Raw genomic sequence first — 23,261 nt, 5'->3', positions numbered from 1 at the left:
TCACAAGTGAATGATAAATAATAAGTTTCAAAATACATTTATATGCAAGTTTATTTACTTATCAGTTATCACCTATTTTAGTACTGTGCTTATTCCATATAAAGTATTTGTTAAATCAGAGAAGACAGAGTTTTACACCAAAAAAGAGTTTAAAAGCATTGATTTTTATTTTTAAGCTTAGAGGAGTATGTAACAAATTTTTGAAATTTTTTCTTTTTAAATTCTATTATCAACAAAAGTTTATTTTTTTGAGCCGTCTTTTGCTGGGATTCCTTGGGGTTCGGGAAGGGTTCTGCTAACTACCTGGGTTCGAACATGATACTACTGGGCTCATGGCCGCATGGCCCCCCTTCCCTCGGAGGCTCCCCCCTAATACCCCTCCACGATGTGGCACTCATGAAAATCTCCTAATTCCTCTCTGATGATGTGCTCTGTAAGTCTGTATATAAGTGTGAGTATACCATGTTTTTCCACTATCTCAATTTTAGCCTCAGGACTCAAACATTAGCTTGGAGGTAGGAGTGGGTTTTCAGGGGGTCCGAAATTAATGATTTTGATCTAGATCGTTAAACTACCTACTGTCGATTTAAATACTTATCTGTAGAGCTGCGGTGTAGTTATCATCTATAAAGACCATGGAAAAATCATGTGTTTAAGATACTGCTGAACCGTTTCAAGACCTGGTTCAAATTCATTCAATCCGGTTCAGGGTTATCAAATATTTTGAAATATTTTACTATCAGTGGCTTGGAGGGGTAAAAACTTATTTATAAGATGTAAAAACTTTTAAAATTTTAAGAGAGAAATCTCTAAAAGAAATTGTAAACATTTGTTAGCTGAGGTCAATGAAAACTCACAAACATTGCTTTCATTTTAATTATTAAAAAAGAAGCCTTTATAAAATATATATATGCATATATATATATAAAGTTGTAATCTCTGTTTGTCTGGGTGTCTGTCTGGGGAACTTGGGAGATCCAAGGGAATGTTCTTATTTTGCAAGTTTAGAGATTTTAAAAATAATGGGTCGACTCTTAAAGCAAAAATTAAGATTTCCAGTAAAATCGTCTTAATGCCGGTAATCGGCGGGACTAAATATGACACTGTGCAAAGCTGGGTTCCCAAGCTAGTGTATGCATACTTACTTACTTACTGCCGTTAGGTTCCATTAAAACATAGGCCATCAACAAACATTATATATACTATTACTTTATAAATCATACTTTTTATTAAAAGGAATTGAGTCTTTGCAACAAACTGTGATTTTCTAATCCCTATATCTTTGGATTCCAATGTAGTTGACCTTTGATATTTCAAACTATGACTTCTGTTAGATCAAATAACATAAGTTTGAAATATCAAAGGTTTACGACATTGGGTTTCAAAGATATAGGGATTAGAAAATCAGAGTTTGTGGCAAAGAATCAACTCCTTTACACAGATATCACTCAGTTTATAATTGATTTTCAAGCTACCTGGTAAAACTAATTTCTCTAACAAGATAAAATACATACAAACAATATCGCTAAAAGTTTTAAATCTTTTTTAAAAAGTTTTATTATTTTACTGTATGTGTTATTTAATAGGTGAGGTATGCAACAATGGCCTCTGTTTCTAATGCTCCTAGTCTGCCATTTTTCATCAGGTTTCAAGCAAAACAGGTCCTTTATTGTTCATAACAAACATCAAATATAAAAGTACTGGAGACATAATCTTCATTTGAAGAGTGTGCCCTGAGCTGAAAACTTTAAAATATGAAATCCTTAATTCCGACCTGTTAATTAATCTGGAGATGAAATTCATGAGGAAAACAAGCAATATTTAATCTGGAGATTAAGAAAAAGAGTGGATCAAGCATTAATCCCGATATCCACCATTCTAAAGTTTCCAGCTCTGATCAAAGATAATTAAGATAGCTATCATTTAAATTCAAAGAAGGAAATTCTCATAATTAAACAATTTCTCGCATTACTGATCATAGGTTTAAATATATTACCGTTGTGAATTGAATCAGGGATTCAACCTAATGTTGAAGAACTATTTTAAACTCTGAATTCTGATAGATAAAACTAGGATGAATAAAGGTTTACACCTTTAGGTTGCAAAGATAGAGAGATTAAATATGATACTGTCGTGAGTGAGTGTTCACATTGTATAAAGTCTGTGTCTCAATTTTAAACCTTACAATACAGTTGATTCAGAAGATACAAAAGTGAACCCTTCTATTTTATGTAAAACTGCACTATTCTAGAAATTAATCTTTATATTATCTAGAATCTTATATATGGGGTCTGTCCTAGTGAACGAATTTTGGAACCCCCCCCCCCTCCTATCAATTTTGTACATGACCATTTATTTTTCAGAAAATTTATTATTATTTATGTTTTTGTTATTAAGGGTTAGGTTAGGTTAAGACACTTTCTGGGCCGAGCGCTGCGGCTAGGATGGGATAGGGGGCAGAGCGCTGCGGCCACGGGTTAGGTTAGTTAAGACACTTTCTGGGCCGAGCGCTGCGGCTAGGATGGGCTAGGGTGCCGAGCGCTGCGGCCACGGGTTAGGTTAAGTTAAGACACTTCTTGATAGGAGGGGGGGTGGGGGTCCAAAAATCGTTCTCTAGGAATATACCGATATATGAATTAGAAATTCGGAGTTTGTTACAAAGACTCAATTCCTTTTCCAGAATAAAATAATTAAAAATTTTCGGAAATTTCCACTCGATCTGTTACTTTGCTCTTCAGGCCAATATATAAATTCTATCAACACACATTGTGAAAGAAAGATTGTATACAAGTTTTTTAATCATATATTCAGATTATGTGATGAAGAGTGGTGTGAGGAAGCTGAATGTGATGAAGAGGGGTGCGAGGAAGATGGTCCTGGCGTAGTAATCTCCTACAGCAAGGTTTGAAATTGGTTCACATCGAGAGCAAAGATTTAACATTTAACATTTGTTAAAAATCTTGAACAGAATGTTAGGAATTTCTCACAAGCTTTTTAATTTGTTTGTAATTTTGAACAAATGTTATTAATTTCGATATTTCGGACGAAATGTTCTTAATTTCAATATTTTGTCCAAAATGTTCTCAATTTCGATAATTTGGACAAAATGTTCGTAATGTCGATGTTCTGAATTTCGATATTTCGGACAAAATATTCTTAATTTTGATATTTCAGACGAAATGTTCTTAAATTTGATATTTCGGACAAATTTTCTTAATTTCGATAAATCGGGAAAAATGTTCTTATATTTGGATATTTCGGACAAAATATTCTTAATTACGATATTTCGGACAAAATAATCTTAATTACGATATTTCGGACAAAATATTCTTAATTACGATATTTCGGACAAAAGCTTTTTCAAAGAGCTTATATTTTCATACACTCTTTATTTAGCACACTCGTTTATAGTTTTGGGCAAACACGGATATAAAATGTACTCCTGTTTTGAGAGGAATGTTAATACACGTTGTCCTAGGACAAAATGTAAGTCCTGAGTTTTAGATTCTTGGGAAATTTTTCCTAAAATAATATGGGGGCTGCCAATAAAGTCTTAGAAAATAAGATTAAACAGGAATTAAAGACCTGAAGATAATATATCCGAAGAAAAAAAACAAGAACAAAGTCTTGGCAAACTGAGGTGTAAAGTCAGGGACGTTTTCATAAAAAGGAATTTACGTTTATAGCATCTGCATATTGAATATAGCCAAGGGTGTTTTTTTATATCGAGTCCCTTTTTTTCCATGGTTATAAACATATTTTGTTCCCATCCATTTTCCACTATAGGAGGACTTTTTGTATGAAATCAATACTGGCAAAAATTCCTAGAACATAAATTCTCAAAATAGCAGAAATTTATTTCCAGGGACTTTTCAGTTTATGGACTTTGTATCAAAAGAATTTTTTAGTGCCAAAATATAGGACCTTTATTCCGAAAACTTGTTTTCAGAGAATTTTTTGGCGGTAATATACCGGGCTAAGCTATGTTTTATTTTTATTTCATGGCAGTTCAGATATTGCAGAAACTGTAGTACACATTATTTTATATAGTACAGATATTGCAGAAACTGTAGTACACATTATTTTATGGTAAATCAGATATTGCAGACACTTTATTTACACTATTTTATGGCAGTTCAGATATTGCAGAAACTGTAGTACACACTATTTTATGGCAGTTCAGATATTGCAGAAACTGTAGTACACATTATTTTATGGTAGTTTAGATATTGCAGAAACTGTAGTACACATTATTTTATGGTAGTTCAGATATTGCAGAAACTGTAGTACACATTATTTTATGGTAGTTTAGATATTGCAAAAACTGTAGTACACATCATTTTATGGTAGTTCAGATATTGCAGAAACTGTAGTACACATTAGTGTATGGTAATTCAGATATTGCAGAAACTGTAGTACACATTATTTTATGGTAGTTCAGATATTGCAGAAACTGTAGTACACCTTTTTTTACGTGGTTCAGATATTGCAGAAACTGTAGTACACATTGTTGTATGTTAGTTTAAATATTGCAGAAACTGTAGCACATATTTTTTTTATGGTAGTTCAGATATTGTAGAAACTGTAGTAAACATTATTTTATGGTAGTTCAGATATTGCAGAAACTGTTGTAGACATTATTTTTTGGTAGTTTAGATATGGCAGAAACTGTAGTGCACATTATTTTATGGTGGTTCAGATATTGTAGAAACTGTAGTACACTTTATTTTATGGTAGTTCAGATATTGCAGAAACTGTAGTACACTTTATTTTATGGTAGTTCAGATATTGCAGAAACTGTTGTACACATTATTTTATGGTAGTACAGATATTGCAGAAACTGTAGTACACATTATTTTATGGTAGTTCAGATATTACAGAAACTGTTGTAGACATTATTTTATGGTAGTTCAGATATAGCAGAAGCTGTAGTACACATTATTTTATGGTAGTTTAGATATTGCAGAAACTGTAGTACACACTACACATTATTTTATGGTAGTTCAGATATTGCGGAAACTGAAGTACACATTATTTTATGGTGGTTCAGATATTGCAGAAACTGTAGTACACATTATTTTATGGTAAATCAGATATTGCAGACACTTTATTTACATTATTTTATGGTAGTTCAGATATTGCAGAAACTGTAGTACACATTATTTTATGGTAGTTCAGATATTGCAGAAACTGTGGTACACATTATTTTATGGTAGTTCAGATATTGCAGAAACTGTGGTACACATTATTTTATGGGAGTTCTCAAATTTGTTTTCAGGTTTTTTTTTGTTGTCTTTGCTTTGAGTTGAGATATTGTTAGGTGTTTTTAGAGAATTATATCTAATCATGCTCGTAAATATTTCAGGAACAACCTCCAGAAGATTTGGTATCTCAACTGTATAATGATTTGATTGACAACCCGGATAAAAAGGTAACTTAAATAAATAGATTTTCGCAAACAAAGTATCAAAATAACTTTTCAAATTTCAGTCATCTACTCCTAAAGTACCTGAAAGATCGTACCCCACGTTCAGTGGAGTATGGCTTCCAAAAAATAAGAAAAAAGAGGTAACCTTCATTATCCAAAAATAAGAAAAATGTAGTAATCTTCATTATCCAAAAAAAAAATTTTTAAAAGAAGCAACCTCCATATCCAAAAATAAGGAAATTGAGAAGTTTCTCATATTGATGTTCGATATTTTAAGGAAAACATTTTTTGGAACTAAACAGTTTAATTTAATTAGTCCCAACATCTTTTCAACCTGATGGTGTTGAATTTTATATTTCAAACGTTGACTAATAAAAATCACAATAGGTCATCTTGGCTTTATTTCTTTTTAAAATAATAAAACATTGAGATTTGAGACCAAAAATGCATAATATTTATTTTTAACTTTTTGCTTCTGACAGACCCACCGAGCCCCCGAGACTAGAAGATCATATCCAATGTTTAGCGGGGTTTGGCAACCAAAACCTACAAAACGAGAGGTGAAGAAATAAAAACTACATATGTTTGTTTTTATTTCTAAAATATAATATCGAAAGGGTCACTAAAATCCCATGTTTATGAGGACACATTGTATTTATAGTCTGTATAAATATAGAACCAATCTTAATAACCAATAAAAAATTATCTATATATATATATCAAATCTATTAAAGGACCCTATAGTAAGCCCTAGACCTTATCCTTCCTTCAGTGGAGCTTGGTTCTCAAATTACAAGAAAAAAGAGGTTCAAAAAAAATCTAAAGCTTCTAAAAACAATGATATATTTATTTCTGATTTCTAGGCCATGGAAAAGTCTGTAAAAGCACGATCTTACCCAACCTTCAGTGGAGTTTGGCAACCAAAACTTGCAAAACGAGAGGTCTGGATACAAATCTAAAAATCTAGAATGGCCAACATTATAAATAACATTTTATCGCAGGGTTTAATAATTTTTCTTAGAAATAGATAAAAATATTCCATTTTGTATAATGGTTGTTCTTAAATACTCTTCATATCCGATTTTAACATTTCAATTTTCAATTTGCCTTTTAGAAAATTTGCAATTGCATCAAAGGAATTGCGTCTTTTTGTACTACAAACTTAGATTTTCTCTTTCCTATATATTTGCAACCCAATGTTGTAGACCTTAGATATTTCAAACTTTAAATTCTGTTAGATCAAATAGCCTAAGTATGAAATATCGAGGGTATCCGCCATCAGGTTGCTAGATATAGGTATTAGAAAATTTGAGTTTGTGGCAAAAACTCAATTCCTTTGTCTGAGTCTTCTTACTTTTTGCAAATCAATCCATTGAAGACGAAAATATACATCAAGTAAAATTGGCAGTAAAGACTTAATTTACTAGAAAATTTTGGTCGATTTACTTTAGGTTGTTCGATCATATCCAACCTTTAGTGGGGTTTGGCAGCCAAAATTTGCAATTTGGTCTGGTTGAAAATTAAAACTTGAAAATAATATTTTTTCCTAATGATTTATAAAAAAGAATAATGTCATGCTAAAATTGTTTTCAAGTTATTTTTATGTACTATTTTAAAATCTAAATTTTCAAAAATAAATTGGCCTGTTAGAAAATCTTTCTTCTTCATTTTTTTTAGAGTTATATTTTAAAAAATCGCAATTTAACCCATTGATGGAATTATGAATCAAAAAAATATTTTAGATAAACTTATTTAATAGAAAGTTTTATAGATTTTTTTTTAGTTGGTTCGATCGTATCCAATGTTCAGCGGGGTTTGGAAGCCAAAATTCGTAAAACGAGAGGTAGATTTTTGGCTCCGTTTTTAAAATCTTGAAAAAATGTGTTTTACAAATGTACACCTTTTTCGTTGCAACCTCAATATCTGAGGAAACCATGATGGAGGCGTTTTCATTTTTCAATCTGAAAAGAAATTAATACTGATATTTTTTCGCTCCTTTAAGTTTTAGCTTCTCAGATGAAAAAAAAATAATGTCGGTTTTTCTGCTGTTTTCTGTTTTGAAGATTTAAATTCACAAATGTAACAATTTTTAAGGATCCCAAAACCCCTGAAGTTAGAAGATCATATCCAACCTTTAGCGGTGTTTGGCAACCAAACTACTCTAAACGAAAGGTAACATTTTACTGATATTTTTTATTTATTTTCAAACATTTCTTAAAGGGACTGTGAGCGAAATTTTAAGTGACCCTCCCTGCAAAGATGACAATGCCTGATTTATAAGGATAAACCATTTGAACCTTTTTCTCACGCGATAAGTGTTAAATTTTTTTAAGTTTTTCAAGACATGGATATCTAATTCATGCTTAATCAAATTTTAAGGATACCGTTTTAAATCAGGCATTTCCATCTTTGCATTGAGGATCACTTTAAATTTCGATCACAGTCCCTTTAACTTAAATCCAAACAGCAGAATGTGAGAGGCTCCTTTCCCCTGTTCAGTGGTCTTTGGTTTCCAGAAAACAACAAAAGAGAGGTTTGGATTATATTTGATAAATATTATCTTCCTGGAATAAACCTTTATTTTTTTCTTGGTTTTTATATTTAGGTTCGAAACAGTATTCAACCAAAGAATTTTTCAAATGTTATCAAAAAATTCTTTCTAAGAAACATCAAAAGAGGGGTAAATATAAAATAATGAATCATTCTTATTAGTTTCAAAATTTTTGATCAAAAGATTTGTCTTTTTTGTAAAAGCATAAATTGATATATTTACATACAGAGTGAGACATTATTTACAAGCTGTCTGAATAAGTAATTTTATTTTTCATCAGGCATCTAACTCTAAACTACACCCTTTTTAGTTTTCCGTTTTTTCTGACTTTTCAGTTTTTATTTCATTTTATATTTCATAATCATTCCATTTTAGTTATTTACAAATAGTTTACAGGAAAGTTAAAAGAATTTTTACTTAATCAAGGGTTCAGTATTTATTTGTTATTTAGCTCCCCGGACACTTTGGAAATGCTGAATATCCTGGACACTCTGAATCTGCTGAATATCCTGGACACCCTGAATCTGCTGAATATCCTGGACACCCTGAATCTACTGAATATCCTGGACACTCTGAATCTGCTGAATATCCTGGACACCCTGAATCTACTGAATATCCTGTATATTCAAATGTAGAAGATTGGAATAAATTCTCGTCCTATAAACAGTTTAGACACGTTTCTAAAAAGTCGGTGAGTAAAATAAACTAATCAAAAAGGAACTGAGTCCTTGTCACAAACTCTATCTACTATTCTAATCTCTTTATCTTTATTTGTATCTGTAAATGAGTTTTGTTAGATCAAATAGACTAAGTTTGAAATATCAAAAGTGTGTATTATCAGGTTGCAAAGATATTTGTGGCAAACACTCAGCTACTTATTGTATACAATAAACGTATACAGTTCCTTTAACTCTTTTCTTTAGATTAAAAATGTTGGCGAAGATAGAAGGTATATTCCACTATTTTCTGGAGTATGGCAGCAAACTAACTCAGAGGGAAACAAAAAAAGTAATATTTAAAGGGAAAATGTTGGTGAGGATAGAAGGTATATTCCACTATTTTCTGGAGTATGGCAACAAGCTAACCCAGAGGGAAACAAAAAAAGAAATATTTAAAGGGAAAATGTTGGTGAGGATAGAAGGTATATTCCACTATTTTCTGGAGTATGGCAACAAGCTAACCCAGAGGGAAACAAAAAAAGTAATATTTAAAGGGAGTGTTCACCACGTAAAAGGGTTTTTATCCCACCCACTGTGTCCCGTTGTATGGTGACAAAGTGACTTTATCGACCTGCTCATGCAATAAGCTGAGTAATCTTGAATACAACTATAAATGCTATTGTAATTGATATCATATGTGCGAAAAAGTTCTTGCTGTGATTTTTACTTTTTATTGTTTGTTTTTGATCAAAATAAAAGTATTTGGAACAAACTAGGAGAAATAAATCCCGGAAAATTTTTTTCGCACTTATAATACCATTACAATGACATAAATAGATATATTTAATGTGTGAAAACAATAAACTGGTTGTTTCATGCTATTTAAAGTAAAACAGTATTGATAAATTATAAAAAAAATTGAACAATTTGTTTTTAGGCGACGCTGGCAAATAAATATGTTCTAGTTAACGCAGAGTTAAAAACAGGTATCATTAAATAAATATGTTCTAGTTAACGCAGAGTTAAAAACAGGAACCATTAAATAAATATGTTCTAGTTAACACAGAGTTAAAAACAGGTATCATTAAATAAATATGTTCTAGTTAACACAGAGTTAAAACAGGTATCATTAAATACATGTGTTCTAGTTAACGCAGAGTTAAAAACAGGTATCATTAAATACATATGTTCTAGATAACGCAGAGTTAAAAACAGGAACCATTAAATACATATGTTCTAGTTAACGCAAAGTTAAAAACAGGTATCATTCAATAAATATGTTCTAGATAACGCAGAGTTAAAAACAGAAACCATTAAATACATATGTTCTAGTTAACGAAGAGTTAAAAACAGGAACCATTAAATAAATATGTTCTAGTTAACGCAGAGTTAAAAACAGGTACCATTAAATAAATATGTTCTAGTTAACGTAGAGTTAAAAACAGGAACCATTAAATACATATGTTCTAGTTAACACAGAGTTAAAACCAGGTACCAATAAATAAAAATGTTCTAGTTAATGCAGAGTTAAAACAGGTATCATTAAATAAATATGTTCTAGTTAACGTAGAGTTAAAAACAGGTAGCATTAAATAAATATGTTCTAGTTAACACAGAGTTAAAACAGGTATCATTAAATAAATATGTTCTAGTTAACATAGAGTTAAAACAGGTATCATTAAATAAATATGTTCTAGTTAACGCAGAGTTAAAACAGGTATCATTAAATAAATATGTTCTAGTTAATGCAGAGTTAAAAACCATTAAAAAATATTTTAGACATTGAAGACAAATTTAACCATCTCAATTTTTTTCTAGATGTAATTGGAGAGAAAACTGCAAGTATCTTCCAAAGGGATTTTTAAAATATTTGAAAGATATGGTTTTGTATTATATTGCTTGTGTAAAAAAAACTAAATTTGTGCAATTACAATTTTTATTCTTCTAATATCATTATACTACCATTGTAATGAAAACAATTTTATTTTTCCTTTAACAAAACATCAAAGTAAGTCTTGAAAAAAAAACTCATTTTGATTTTGAAAAAATTAATAAAATTCTTGCTTGTAGTTTTGGGAAAGTTTTTAAAAATATGTTTACCCTTCTTTCTTGTTCCTATCCCACTCTTTTCCATCGAAAGCCCTAAAGCTTGTGACACAGATAACTGACTTGTAAAATGAATCTCCTGGGTCCTCTTCAACAATTGTATAATATTATTTATATCTTTTTATAATTGTACTTTGTACATGTACAATTACCATTATTGTTTTGAGCATCACATCCCTTAACATTAAGATGCATATATGCTTATTAAATTAATATCATTATCTATTGTATTAATCGTATCATAATCGCTCAGAAGATTGTAGTTTTAACCAATTGAAACCTTAGGCTTTAATAATATAATTATTGTTAATTATAAGAAAATATATTAGAATAAGAAAATATATTAGTATAAGAAAATATATTAGAATAAGAAAATATTCATTAATCACGCAGAGAGAACCGTAAAACTATTTACATTTAAGAGCTTTCAAAACATTTAATCTTACTTAACATATAAATATAAAATTAACATTTCAAAATTGAAAGAAGAGCTTTAAGAAGAAATTCATAGTTTTTGATCTTTGCAACCCGATGTCGTAGACCTTTGATTTTTCGTTTAACGAATTCTCTAGATCAAATAGTCAACGTTTAAAATGTCAAGGCTTTTACACCATCAGATTGCGAAGATAGAGAAATAGAAAATTTCGTTTCGTGGCAGTAGGAAAAAGGAAAAAGTAGGGAATAAGAGTAAAAGAGGAAAAAGGAGGAAAGATTGAGTAAAGATTTGAAATCTAACATTTGTTAAAACCATAACTTCTCATGTTATATGGCTCTTATGGAAAGCAAAAGGCACGCAACTAGGTCAAAAATTCATAATAACAGATTATATTGATGAAGGTTAATATATTATTATCAAGGAGAATTGAATATATATTAGAATGGAATTTCCTAGAAAAAAGTGTAAAACGGCCATTTTATTGTACTGTTTCCATACTGCAGGTGTACTTCACATTCATGCTATATAACCTTTTGGGCCCTGGAATATCATTTTATAGAAAATCTAAAATTAATGTTAAAAGAAAACCAAATAATTGACCAATGATTATTTCACATAGACTCTATGCCATTCACTTTACAAACCATGATTTTCCGTTACAACTATAAATCAAATGATGTTTTTTATTCACTAATTCATTATAAAGTTTATTTAACAGCTTTAAAAATTCGAAATTGAATTAAATAGTCTTGGGAACATACTGTATTAATGTATTCTACTGCATATAATTTGTGAACATTTACATGATTTGTACACTTTGAACTCCCTTTCAGGCTGAAAGGGACTGAACAAATTCATACCGAGAGATTCTTTAAATTCCCCTCTAATATATATTCTATTCTCTATGATTATTATACTGTTTAGTGAAATACAGCGGATATTTATAAACATGTACTCTTTGTACAGAATCTGGTCTCATTCATTGCATGCTCAGATACAATTGACGCATATGAAAATGACAATATTATGTAAATATAACGAAAACCATCAACGAAGTAAAAGAAGAAAATATCAATTTTTGATATATATTTATATATTTACATATATATATTTCAGTTATTATAATGTTATTCATTTAAACACAATCTTTCTTGCTTTATATATATATACTAGCTTGGGAACCCTGCGTTGCCCAGGGAAATCATAGTTAATTCCACCGATTACCCTCGCATTGTCGAAAATTACGATTTTAGCTATTTTCCCGATTAAAAGTATATCATGTCAATTAAAAATCTCAAAACCATTCCCGTGCCTCTCCCGAGTTCCCAAATCAAAATTTGAGGCAAATCATTCCAGGGGTTCCTGCGTTATGATCGAATAAGCAAACAAACAGAGATTACAACTTTTTACAACAAATATATGTATACAAATAGATATATATATATATGTGTATGTATATATATTTGCATACATGTTGATACAACAAAAATTCTGATCATGTGTTGAATACTTCTTTTCTCAATACATCTCTACATATATTTAGTTTGATTATGTAAATAAGGATAACTGTTCACAATGTGGGGACCGGAGAAAAATACGATTATGGTCGTGTTTTATTTTCTTCTAATAACTAAATATCTTAAAGGACTTTAATTTGATACTGAACTATATATCAGTATAAATTCGGTATTTTCTATTTTAATGCAATCGTGTTTTAGTAAAAGTAAATTCAACCTATATGAAGCATAAAGTCTGACCGCGTTAACCTTGTTTCACCGGCTAGTTCTGTCCATATTAGCTAGGTACAGTACACACTGGGAACGGAAAGGTTGACCCGGCTCGGAAATTCAAATGTACTACGGCTGCCCGTGTAGAACTATACAATATTTAACCTTTTATAACATTTTTATACTTATTCTTTGTAAAGGTGTTTGCCGAAAAAAGTAAACAAAAAGGCAAATAAAAATGTATCATTACTATAGATCAAATTGTGATCGAAAGTCAAAGCTTGCTGTGATAAGGACAGAACTGCTAAATCCAGGAGTATATCGATATTTTCCAAGAAAGAATAGAAAGCTATAGTGAGGTAGGTCAAATTGTCCAATAATCACGGCAGCCGTAGTACATTTGAATTTCCGAGTCGGTCAACCTTCCCGGTCCCATTTAATACTGTAACTAGCTCTATGGACAGGACTAGCCGGTGCAACAAGGTTGACGCGGTCAGACTTTGTGCTTCATATAGGTTGACTTTACTTTTACTAAAAGGGCAGAGATGCGTGTGAAAGGCCGGACACTGTAAACAGTCTGGCCGTGCCATCAAAGTTGAAACCGAGCCTGCATTGGATAAGGTAGGACCGGTACAAGGGGTTGGTCAGGTTTGAATTTAAATTAACCTCAGTCCACTGTGGAGATGAAATTTAATCCACAGTTTTCTGGCTTTTCTTGTAGTTTATTAGTATAATTATTAAAGAAACAGTTTTTTTATTAACAAATAAAAAGTTTAAATCAATTTCTACAATTGATACATGTAGAAGTGTTGAAATTTGATGTAGATCAAATAGAATCCCTATATCTCTGCAATCTGAAGGTGCTTTCTTTTGATATTCCAAACTTAGATTATTCGTTCTAACAGAATTCATAGTTTGAAATATCTACGGTCTACGACCTTGGGTTGCAAAATATAGGGATTAGAAAATCAGGGTTTGTGGCAAAAACTCAATTCCTTTTAAGCATTTCAAAATCTGGTTTTTCATCATTCATGAAATCTGAAAAGCTTTTAGATCTTCAAGTCAATGATAAAATAAAAAATATAATTTAATGTATTTTTTCTAAAATAAGATATTCAAAATCGTTCTTTGAATTTCACAAAACATAATATTTTACATATGCTGCATGTTAATTATATAATTTTGTGACTATGAATATGAGAAGTATCGGACATGTTCAATGTATCTGTCCAGGTTCATCTGTCTCAGAAGTTAAGTCACGAAACATTTTACACAGATACAATTCAGGTCCTTTTCAAACTTTTGGTTTTCCTTTGAAATTTAAATAATAAAAAATATGAGCAAAAAATAATCCGATTTCTGTTTAGCCCTTTTTCCCAACTAAACTTATAAATTTCATATATGTATTTGCTTTTTTTTTTGTCTAATAAAATATAAAAATCATAATTCAAATATTTTTGTGTCAAAATTTCGAATCGAGGAAATAATAATTATAAAATTTTGAAGCTCCCCTGACATAGATATCATGCCATTTATTCATTAAATCCCTGTATTCAGTCAAACTATGCAGTATCTTAATTAGTATTCAAATCTTTAATTCTCTTATTCCAGATCTTTTATTTTAGACATTTTTAAATTTTAATCTTCCATTAGGTTTTGATCTTCCATTAAATTTTGAATTTGATGAACTATTAATTAGATCTTTATTATTTTCGAAAGTTTTAGATAAAATAATGGAAAGTGATTGGAGGGAAGGTGAAAGAAATCTTCAAAAACTAATATCAAGGCATTTTAGCATTAAAAGAGTAACTTTTTAATCATCTCTTTAAGTAAAAGGACTGATTGGCATTTGATGTATCTATCTTTCAGCATTTTTAATTTACAATGTGCGATGAGCTACCTACTGCCGATTCAAGTAAGAATCACTGATTCAAAGTAGGTTCAAAAGGATTTGAATTGGTGATTCAAGATTTAAACCGACGTGAGATAGTTCATCGACCCTTCAATTCAATCTGAACCAACATTGAAAACCAGAAGACAGTGGAATATGAAGACGTCATTAAAATAGTGTTTAAGTGTATTTGATGCTGCCACAAGGCAATTAGTTTAGCAGTAACTTGGAAATCAACTTATTAATTGGCTCTTTTTCACTGCAAATTTGATGGTTTATATGTTCATTGGACTATTCAAAGTCAAATAATTGAGTTTGAAAGTCCTCTTCCTGTTCCTGATTTTTCTGGTAATCACTGTAGTTAATTTAAAAGAATGCACCAAAACACAACTGAACGAAACAATTTTGGTGAAACGGCCATAGCTAAAGGCTATTGTGATTAATCATCAAAAATGGGGTTGGCTCTTTTGTATTGAAACATTTGCGTTAAAGTATAAATTGAAATAATCAGTTTTTTAATGTTTTAAAATGTCAAAGACTATATAACTTAAATCCAAACCTGCTAGCAGATGTTGTTTTCAAATGTAAAAATGATGATATTGTTCCAGCCCACAGGAATCTTCATTTATAAAAATATTTTTTTCCAATTTTCCCAAAAAAATGTTATAGAAATCTTTTTTGCTTTAAATAAATGAAGGATTCATCAAAAAAAAACGGAGTTTTTGCCACATAATCAAATTTTCTACTTATATAATTTTAAACCTTTCATATTTCAAACATAACTTATTTTTAGATCTAACAGAATTCATAATTTAAAATATCTAAAGTCTACGACATTTTGTTTCAAAGATAAAGGGATTAGAAAATCAGAGTTGTGTCATAAACTCAATTTCTTATTTTGTTGTTTGTGTGAGCATTTGCGTAAAACAGTGCAAACTTTTGCGCGAATATAAATTTGGCAAAAACTAGAACAAATGCGACACTATGTTTTATCATGAATGAAAATTTCATGCGTAGTTGAACATGCAAGAACTAGTTAAACTTCTTCTCTGTACTCAATGAACCAGACCTCAGAACAAAGTGCGTAAATAATATTTGTGTTAAATATTTTCAAAAAGTTCCAATCATCATGATAAAATATTTGTTGGTTCGTTTCATTATAAATGAGTTGTTTTAATAGGTTCATTCTCTCTCTCACTTCCCAATATTTTCAGGTAAAATAAGGGAAAGCTTAAACAATTCAAGAAATAAAAAATTGTACAAAAGTTTCCTCTTTTTAAACATTTTTTAGAAACAAACACCAAAGCCGTGCAACCTCCTTCTAAAACTTTTATGAAAAATGAAAATTTTCTAATTTAGACAAAAAGCTTTTCTATTAAATATATATTTTAGTTGTTTACTTTTGATGTTTCAAACTATAATTTATATAAGATAAAAAGTTTTAAATGTCAAAGCTTTACAAATCATCTTGCAAAGTATTAGAACCAAGGAGTATGGAATAGAACAACTAACGCGGCCGGCCCTACCATATGATTATGCATGCTTTTCAGACGGGTACTCCATTTGTAAAAGAAATATTCAGAATAGGTTATTGTATACGCGGTAATTGTACATTAGACAAATATTTCTTATTCAAATGAAGTACCGTCTGCAAAGCATGTATAATCATATGGTAGGGCGGGCTGTGTCAGTTGTATCTCCCTTTTATTCCATACTCCTTGATTAGCACATATGTAGGGATGTTAACGTTTTCATTTTTCAGAAAAACGATCGTTTCGTTATGATAACGACGACGAAAAATCGAAAACGAAACGATCGTTTTTTAAAAAGTTCGTTTTTTTAAAATGGTCGTTTTTAAAACGATCGTTTTTCAAAACGCTCGTTTCTAAAAACGATCGTTTTTCAAAACGATCGTTTTTATAAAATTCTTCGTTTTGTTAACGATCGTTAACGACGGACCTTCGTTAACGATCGTTAACGAAGAGAGGAAACCGACCTGAAGTGCATCTGTACTTATCATTGAGTAGTTTTTAAGAAAATATCAAGGAGTTTTAGCTCCCCCAAAACTGTTAAACTTCATGTAAGACGACATTCAATAAAGTTGCATGTAATTTTTTTCCAAAAACAACCGTTTTGATAAAGTTCGTCGTTTCGTTAACGATCGTTAACGACAACCCTTTGTTAAAGATCGTTAACGACGACCTTTCGTTAACGATCGTTAACGACGACCCTTCGTTAACGATCGTTAACATAATTGTCAATAAAAAAATTTCAAAAACGATCGTTTTTTCAAAAAAGATCGTTTTTTTTAAAACAATCGTATAAAAAACGATCGCAAATCGTTTTAATAAAAACGATCGTTTTCAAAAACGATCGCTATTCGTTTTCTAAAAGTTCAAAACGAGTGGGTCGTTTTTAAAAAGGATCGTTTTTTTCTGAAAACGAAACGATCATTTTTGAAAACGAAACAAAAAACGATCGTTTAACGATCGTTTACAAAAACGATTAACAACCCTAAACATATGTGTTCAACTATAAAGAATTAGTTAAACTATCCGTACCAAGATTTTTTCTTGAACCACCTTTTATATCTAATATCTACCATATATTAAAGCTTTAAAGGGACTGTCAACATGAGGAAGAAACTTTTTGGCCGAAAACCACTTGGTCGAAAACCACTTGGTCGAAAACTACTTGGTCGAAAACCACTTGGTCGAAAACCATTTGGTCGAAAACCACTTGGTCAAAAACTACTTGGTCTAAAACCACTTGGTCAAAAACCACTTGGTCGAAAACCACTTAAGCGAAAACCATTTGGTCGAGAATCAGAAGTTGATCAAAATCTGTGAACATTGTGAACATTTGCGGTCTCGGACGCTTGTTCAAAATTCAACTATTATGTACAAATGTAAATATGAAAATATATACAAGTCAGGCCGTACTGCAACGTTTTTGTTTTAAAAGGAAATATATGTAAGCAAAGCTTCTGCCAGATTGGGACTATATGATGTGTCATAAGAGAGGGAAGGCACACCACACCATTTTTTCGTACTGACCACAAATGACGTCACAATTTTAATTATTTCTTCTGATCACACCTTTTTTCGTCGGGGCGTTGCTTCTTTTTTTATGCCTTTAAACACTTTTTTTTCTTTAGGCAACTCTTTCCTTTTCAATATTGGTTAATTTTGTTTGAAAAATTAAACGATATTCAAGCCCAATTAAGCAAAAACGAAAAACATGTGTTCCTCACCTTTCTTTTGTTTGAACCAAAAGGGGCGTATTCCACGGTCAGCCGTAGTACATTTGAACTTCCAAACCGGGTCAACCTTTCCAGTCCCAGTATGTACTGTATCACCCGGGCATTGGGTAATTACAGTAGACACTCAATAGGACTTCCGGTGCAACAAGGTTGACGCAGTCAGACTTTATAGGTTGAATTTACTTTTACTGATGGGTCACGGGTGCGTGATTCAGGAATATTATTACTTTCATTTCTGTCCAAGAATATTTTCTTCTTTCATACTATAATTTTGCTACAGGATTAATCAGTAATCTAAAATATAATCAGACCACTTTACAATCTATTTTCACAAATATGAGTAATGAAACGATATTAACAAAATAGCCCTAGTCCTGCCAATTATAAAATGTGGTCTGCCTCTATTGTGCGTTTTAATTACTAGATACAAGGTTTTAATGCAAGGAAAGTTATTTCAGAAGTCTACGCTTCATTTGTACTGCAGCGTACTGTGTCTTGGCGGTAATGTAAACACAAGACGGATGTCGAAGCCTGACATGGGATCCATCTTTTTACATAAAAAATCAATGAAATATTCTGGTTATCGGTAACTATTATGAATTATCAAAATGTTCATAATTCCTGAAACGAACACTGATGTATCTGTTCTTTTTCACAAATTCCGCCCAGAGATAACTAGTTTCAGTATGTACATAGAGTATACGCAATTAAGACTGCAATTAACTTTCCTTGCATTATTTCCTTGTGTAAAGACGTCAGATTAACTGGATTTTTCATCTTCTGACTATAGATAAAAAAAAACCTGCATTTAGAATATTAAATGGAGGATATTTTGATAGTTTCAGGTTAAAAGGGGATTGTACCTGTAAATCGTTGAGAATGTTATATTGCTTTTTTATATTATAAAAACCAGTGTATTTGTAGAACTTGAGAAATGACAACAATGGAATGTTTTCTTAAATATAAAAACAAATAAATATCAGTATTCATAAAACTTAAACGTTGAAGAGGCAATAATATCGTAAGAGCACATGTATGACCTAAACTTGCGAGTGATGTAATGGATAAATCAATGTTTTTAGGATTTATTTTATCCAAGGAATGAAGAATTCTCTACTAATTTACACATGGAAACATTAGAGTTACCTAGTATTGAAAAGGTAAAAAGAAAAGAAAAAATATTAAGAAGGGTTGATATATATATATATGTTTTTACAAAAATATACATGAATACAATATAATAAAAAGAAGTGCCTCGTTAAGCATATTTGAAAAAGTTTATTAGAAATGTTATCTGATGCCTACACCTCAAAGTGCAATAAGCCCTCTTGCTATTCTTGAAAATTATGAATAAAAATATTGGTAGATGCTTAATTAAATAAATATATAATATTAATTAAATATTGGTACATGCTTAATCTTATTCTGTTATGCGTACTAAACTTTACAACTAAAAAAATTAATTATTTTGTTATGCTGCATCTCTGTCTCTCTAAATTTAACTAATAGTCCCTCACTTATTGTAAACTTTCATAATCTACTAATATTCATCATATTGTAAATGTTTTTATATTAATTATGCAGGGGTAATACCCAAAACAGCAAAAGCTAATATCCATCTCTGATTGCTATAATACAAACACATATATCACAGTTTACCTCAGCAATAAAGTAGGTTTTAAGAACATACTCACCTGAGGTTTTTAAGATTCTAAAAGTAGACTATTATTAGACCTAGCATGAAGATTTTTTGAAATCCCTGCCGAACCCTTTTTAAGAAAATTCCATTTGACCTTTATTGTGCAGTTTAGACTGAAAAAAAGGCGTTTGACTCATCGTGAGATTATTAGGAAACCTGAAACATTTTTAGCTTTACTACTTAAATTTTATCATCATATGATCAAGGTACTGACTTTTAGCCACAAATTCTGATTTTAAAATCGCTATATCTTTGCAACATGATGGTATTAATCTTTGATATTTCATACTATCATTAGTTGATCTAAAATAATTCACAGTTTGAAATATCTTAGGTATGCAAAGATATAGGGATAAGAAAATAAGAGTTTGTGACAAAAATTCAATTCCTTTATATTGAAGAATTAACAAATAGAAAGAAATCAACCATGTATAAACAATGATGCATAGGGTTTAAACCACAATTGATAAAAAATGAAGCGCATTTTCTGTATAAATCTAGTTTTCTCCACTTAAAGGCATCTATCCATTTATATATGTCAACTATAGCTGGCAAAACGACGGAACCAAATTGGCTGCATTTCTTTGAAGGAACAATTTATTCTGGAAGTAAAGAAAGGAGTTGAGTTTTTGCATCACTTTATCTTTGCAACCGGATGCTGTAAACCTTTCATATTTCAAACTTAGGATATTTGATCTTTCAGAATGTCAAAGGTCTACAAGAACGGGTTACAGAGATACAGGGATTTAAAAATCTGATTTTGTGGCAAAAACTCAACTCCTTTGTAATTTTGTTTTCAAAAATCGATTATTTTTTCTTTAAAAATCAAAAACAATATTCAAGAATCATATTTTTCAAAATTCGATTTGTTTTTCAATTCCATGGGCAACGCCGGGCACTTCAGCTGGTATTTACTAAAAATGCATCTTTAAAAATTAATAAGAAGTATGTTATTATTTAGAGAATTATTCTAATTTACCGAGATTATGTTTACACTGGAAAACTTGAAGATCTAGATAATATTGAAGATATTTGGAGTCTTTATCACGTAGCTCATCTATATAATTATAAAGGTGATGAACAAATACTAATAATTATAAATAATAAATCTTTGTTTTACAAAATCTACGCCTGTATCACTATGGGTGCAGTTCCGATAGAAAAAGTTCAAAATAATTGAGTATTTTCTAATCCGTTTTTCTTAATCACCCCGGACTAACCAGAGTGAGAAGCATGTTTTGGTCATAATTCAACAATCTTTAAACTTGCGATTTTGTTTATTCTTTACTTTTTCATTCATAATGTATATGCCGACAAAAAAGTATTTGAGATAAAAGGCTAAAAAGTTCTTTTTGACGGGTCAAATTGAGATCAAAAGGCAAAGCTTTTAAAAATATCGACAAAACCGTTAAATCCACGTGTAATGCAACCCAATGTTGAAGACCCAAAGAGGATATATAAATAAATATTCACTATTTTGTAGACCTTAGATATTTCAAACTATGAATTAGGATTTATGTTGGTTTAAATAGTCTAAGTTTAAAATATAAAAGGTTTACACCATTAAGTTGCTGAAATATAAGGGATTAGAAAATTTGAGTTAATAAAAAAAGACTTAACTCTTACAAAAGTCTATATTTAAAGGTCTTAATAAGTTGTTGTTTTTTTATTCTTAAAGGGATTATTTACGTTATTTCAAGTTACCCTCTATTTAAAGAGTTACATGTACAATTCACAATTTGATGAAATTTTCATCATTGTTTATCAGATACAGGGCTAAAAGGTACTGTTGTGAATCCGGTACGTAATGCTTTGAATTGAGGGTTACCTAAAATTAAAACAGTCCCTTGAATATTTTCACTTTAATTTAAAAAATCTTTTTTTCGTTTAAATTTTAATTAATTCTAGGACTTCAAGAGACTTGCTTGTCCAGAGTAATGGAAAGAATGACAATATGCAATGTACTTTTTAACATTGAACAGGGATTTAGGTAGGTAGAAAAGAGGCTCAGCACCTGTTGCTGTCATAGTTTTCACTTTCTGAGGAAAGAGATCAGCCCCTAAATAACCCCCCCTTCCTCTTGTATACGCTCCTAGAAGGGTTTGATCTTCATAAAACATTGTTGTTTTCTGAATTTTTAAGGCATACTATATATTGTTTGTTTTTTTAAATAATTCAACCTACGCACAGACTTTTTCAACCTTTTAAATCTTATAATTTAAATAATTATACTGTTTGATGAAAAGACTTTTATTAAATTGGCGCTAGTGACGAATAACTCTATCATTTTTAAAATGTCTTAAAAACAAATGTATTTTAAACATAATTGGAAAATGACTAATATTTAATGATTAGCAAGAGGAATTTAGTCTTTGTTAAAAACTCAAACTTTCTCATTACTTTATCTTTGTAACTTTATGATGTAAACCTTTGATATAATGAAATAGATTATTAATCTATATCTAAGGTCTACGACATCGGGTTGCAAAGATATAGGGATTAGAAAATCAGAGTATGTGGCACTGGTAAAGACTCCTTTATTAAGAAAGGCAGAAGATAAACTTTAAATACTTAAATTCCAAAATATTTAGATATTTATATTCTAAAATATTTAGATATGTATTACATGATGTGGTCGCAGCTTGTTGGCTTATAATAGATAACTCTACACCTCTCATTTTCAAACAGAACAATTGGACTTCCATCTCTAAGGAAAATATTTCAACTTATTTCAACTTTTTCATTTCTTTCGTTCATCGTTATATGACCCATTTCGTTCGTGTTATATTCAATTTAAAAAAATGATTTCGTTCGTTCGCAAAATTATCGTTCATTATCCATCTATATCGTTCGTTTTCTCACTGTACAAAAGTTCAGCAAAATTGTTCTTTTTTTTCAAACGTTTTGAAAAAAATCGTTCGTTCTGTTAAAAAATTTTTTTTTTTTCAATTTCGTTCAAGATCGTTAGTTTTTTGAGCATTCGTTTTTAAAAACGATAATTTTTCATTTCTATGAATCATCCATTTCGGTCATCCATCGTTCGTTATTTTCCTGAACGACGCCCTTTTCAGTTCCTCTAAAAAATTTCCTTAGTTGAAAAAATCGATCTCACATTTTATTTAATAAGGTTAGCTAGTTAGCTAGTTAAGAACAAGAACACCCGAACTAAAAGCAAATTTAAGTTTTGAAGTTTCTTTTATCATTCTCGTATATTCCTTTGGAAAAGAGCATTAAGTCATAAATCTTGTTCGAATTTTGAAAAAAAAAATTGTTGTATTTACCCAACGCTAAAGGTTTGTACAGGATTATCAAGGCCCGCAAAGCATGAGACCTTGAATATTTATTATGAAAACAGTAATGATGAAAACAACAGAAACTAAAAACTAAAAATATTATTAAGAAATGTGCGCTTGAATAAATTTTCCCCTAAAATTGAATATCTAAAAATTATAATTGTGGTACTGGGTGTCCAAAAATTATAATTGTGGTACTGGGTGTCCAA

The 23,261-nt window shown here is 30.5% G+C and overlaps 2 protein-coding genes across 8 annotated transcripts; both read left to right on the top strand.

Moving 5' to 3' along the window:
• Positions 1-455: 455 nt before the first annotated feature.
• LOC111696334 (uncharacterized) lies at positions 456-11,052 on the top strand. 7 transcript variants are annotated; one of them, XR_002764052.1, is made up of 16 exons: positions 456-515; positions 1,587-1,661; positions 2,812-2,902; positions 5,366-5,431; positions 5,491-5,568; positions 5,911-5,988; positions 6,163-6,234; positions 6,292-6,369; positions 7,212-7,271; positions 7,523-7,600; positions 7,896-7,961; positions 8,034-8,108; positions 8,431-8,670; positions 8,903-9,024; positions 9,576-9,624; positions 10,457-11,052. XR_002764052.1 is itself a non-coding variant. In XM_023465913.1 (16 exons), the coding sequence occupies exons 2-15, from the start codon at positions 1,594-1,596 to the stop codon at positions 9,601-9,603; spliced, it is 1,104 nt and encodes a 367-aa protein (XP_023321681.1). In that variant the 5' UTR covers positions 456-515; positions 1,587-1,593; the 3' UTR covers positions 9,604-9,624; positions 10,457-11,052. The 7 variants fall into 7 exon arrangements, 6 of the variants coding, with proteins under 6 accessions (XP_023321681.1, XP_023321680.1, XP_023321679.1 ...); XM_023465913.1 differs by having other exon boundaries at positions 8,903-8,928; XM_023465912.1 differs by having other exon boundaries at positions 7,899-7,961; positions 8,903-8,987; positions 10,457-11,051.
• Positions 11,053-15,982: 4,930 nt separating this feature from the next.
• On the top strand, positions 15,983-22,564 carry LOC111696316 (uncharacterized). Its single transcript, XM_023465887.1, has 5 exons — positions 15,983-16,012; positions 19,143-19,220; positions 20,721-20,832; positions 21,668-21,749; positions 22,375-22,564. Exons 2-5 carry the CDS (start codon positions 19,188-19,190, stop codon positions 22,562-22,564), a joined length of 417 nt encoding a protein of 138 aa, XP_023321655.1. The 5' UTR covers positions 15,983-16,012; positions 19,143-19,187.
• Positions 22,565-23,261: the final 697 nt, after the last annotated feature.

The sequence above is a fragment of the Eurytemora carolleeae genome, unplaced genomic scaffold (assembly GCF_000591075.1).
Source record: "Eurytemora carolleeae unplaced genomic scaffold, Eaff_2.0 scaffold121, whole genome shotgun sequence".
NCBI lineage: Eukaryota > Metazoa > Arthropoda > Copepoda > Calanoida > Temoridae > Eurytemora > Eurytemora carolleeae.
This window is presented reverse-complemented; position numbering and strand designations above follow the sequence as displayed.

What these genes read in the sequence shown, in the direction of transcription:
- LOC111696334 (XM_023465911.1), top strand. Translation starts at nt 1,594, where the DNA reads ATGCAACAATGGCCTCTGTTTCTAATGCTCCTAGTCTGCCATTTTTCA. An exon ending in TCAGGTTTCAAGCAAAACAG is followed by an intron (nt 1,662 to 2,811) that starts GTCCTTTATTGT and finishes TCATATATTCAG; the next exon opens with ATTATGTGATGAAGAGTGGT. An exon ending in CAAAACTTGCAAAACGAGAG is followed by an intron (nt 6,370 to 7,211) that starts GTCTGGATACAA and finishes ATTTTTTTTTAG; the next exon opens with TTGGTTCGATCGTATCCAAT.
- LOC111696316 (XM_023465887.1), top strand. Translation starts at nt 19,188, where the DNA reads ATGGAAACATTAGAGTTACCTAGTATTGAAAAG. An exon ending in TCATCTATATAATTATAAAG is followed by an intron (nt 20,833 to 21,667) that starts GTGATGAACAAA and finishes AATTAATTCTAG; the next exon opens with GACTTCAAGAGACTTGCTTG. An exon ending in AACATTGAACAGGGATTTAG is followed by an intron (nt 21,750 to 22,374) that starts GTAGGTAGAAAA and finishes TAAAATATTTAG; the next exon opens with ATATGTATTACATGATGTGG.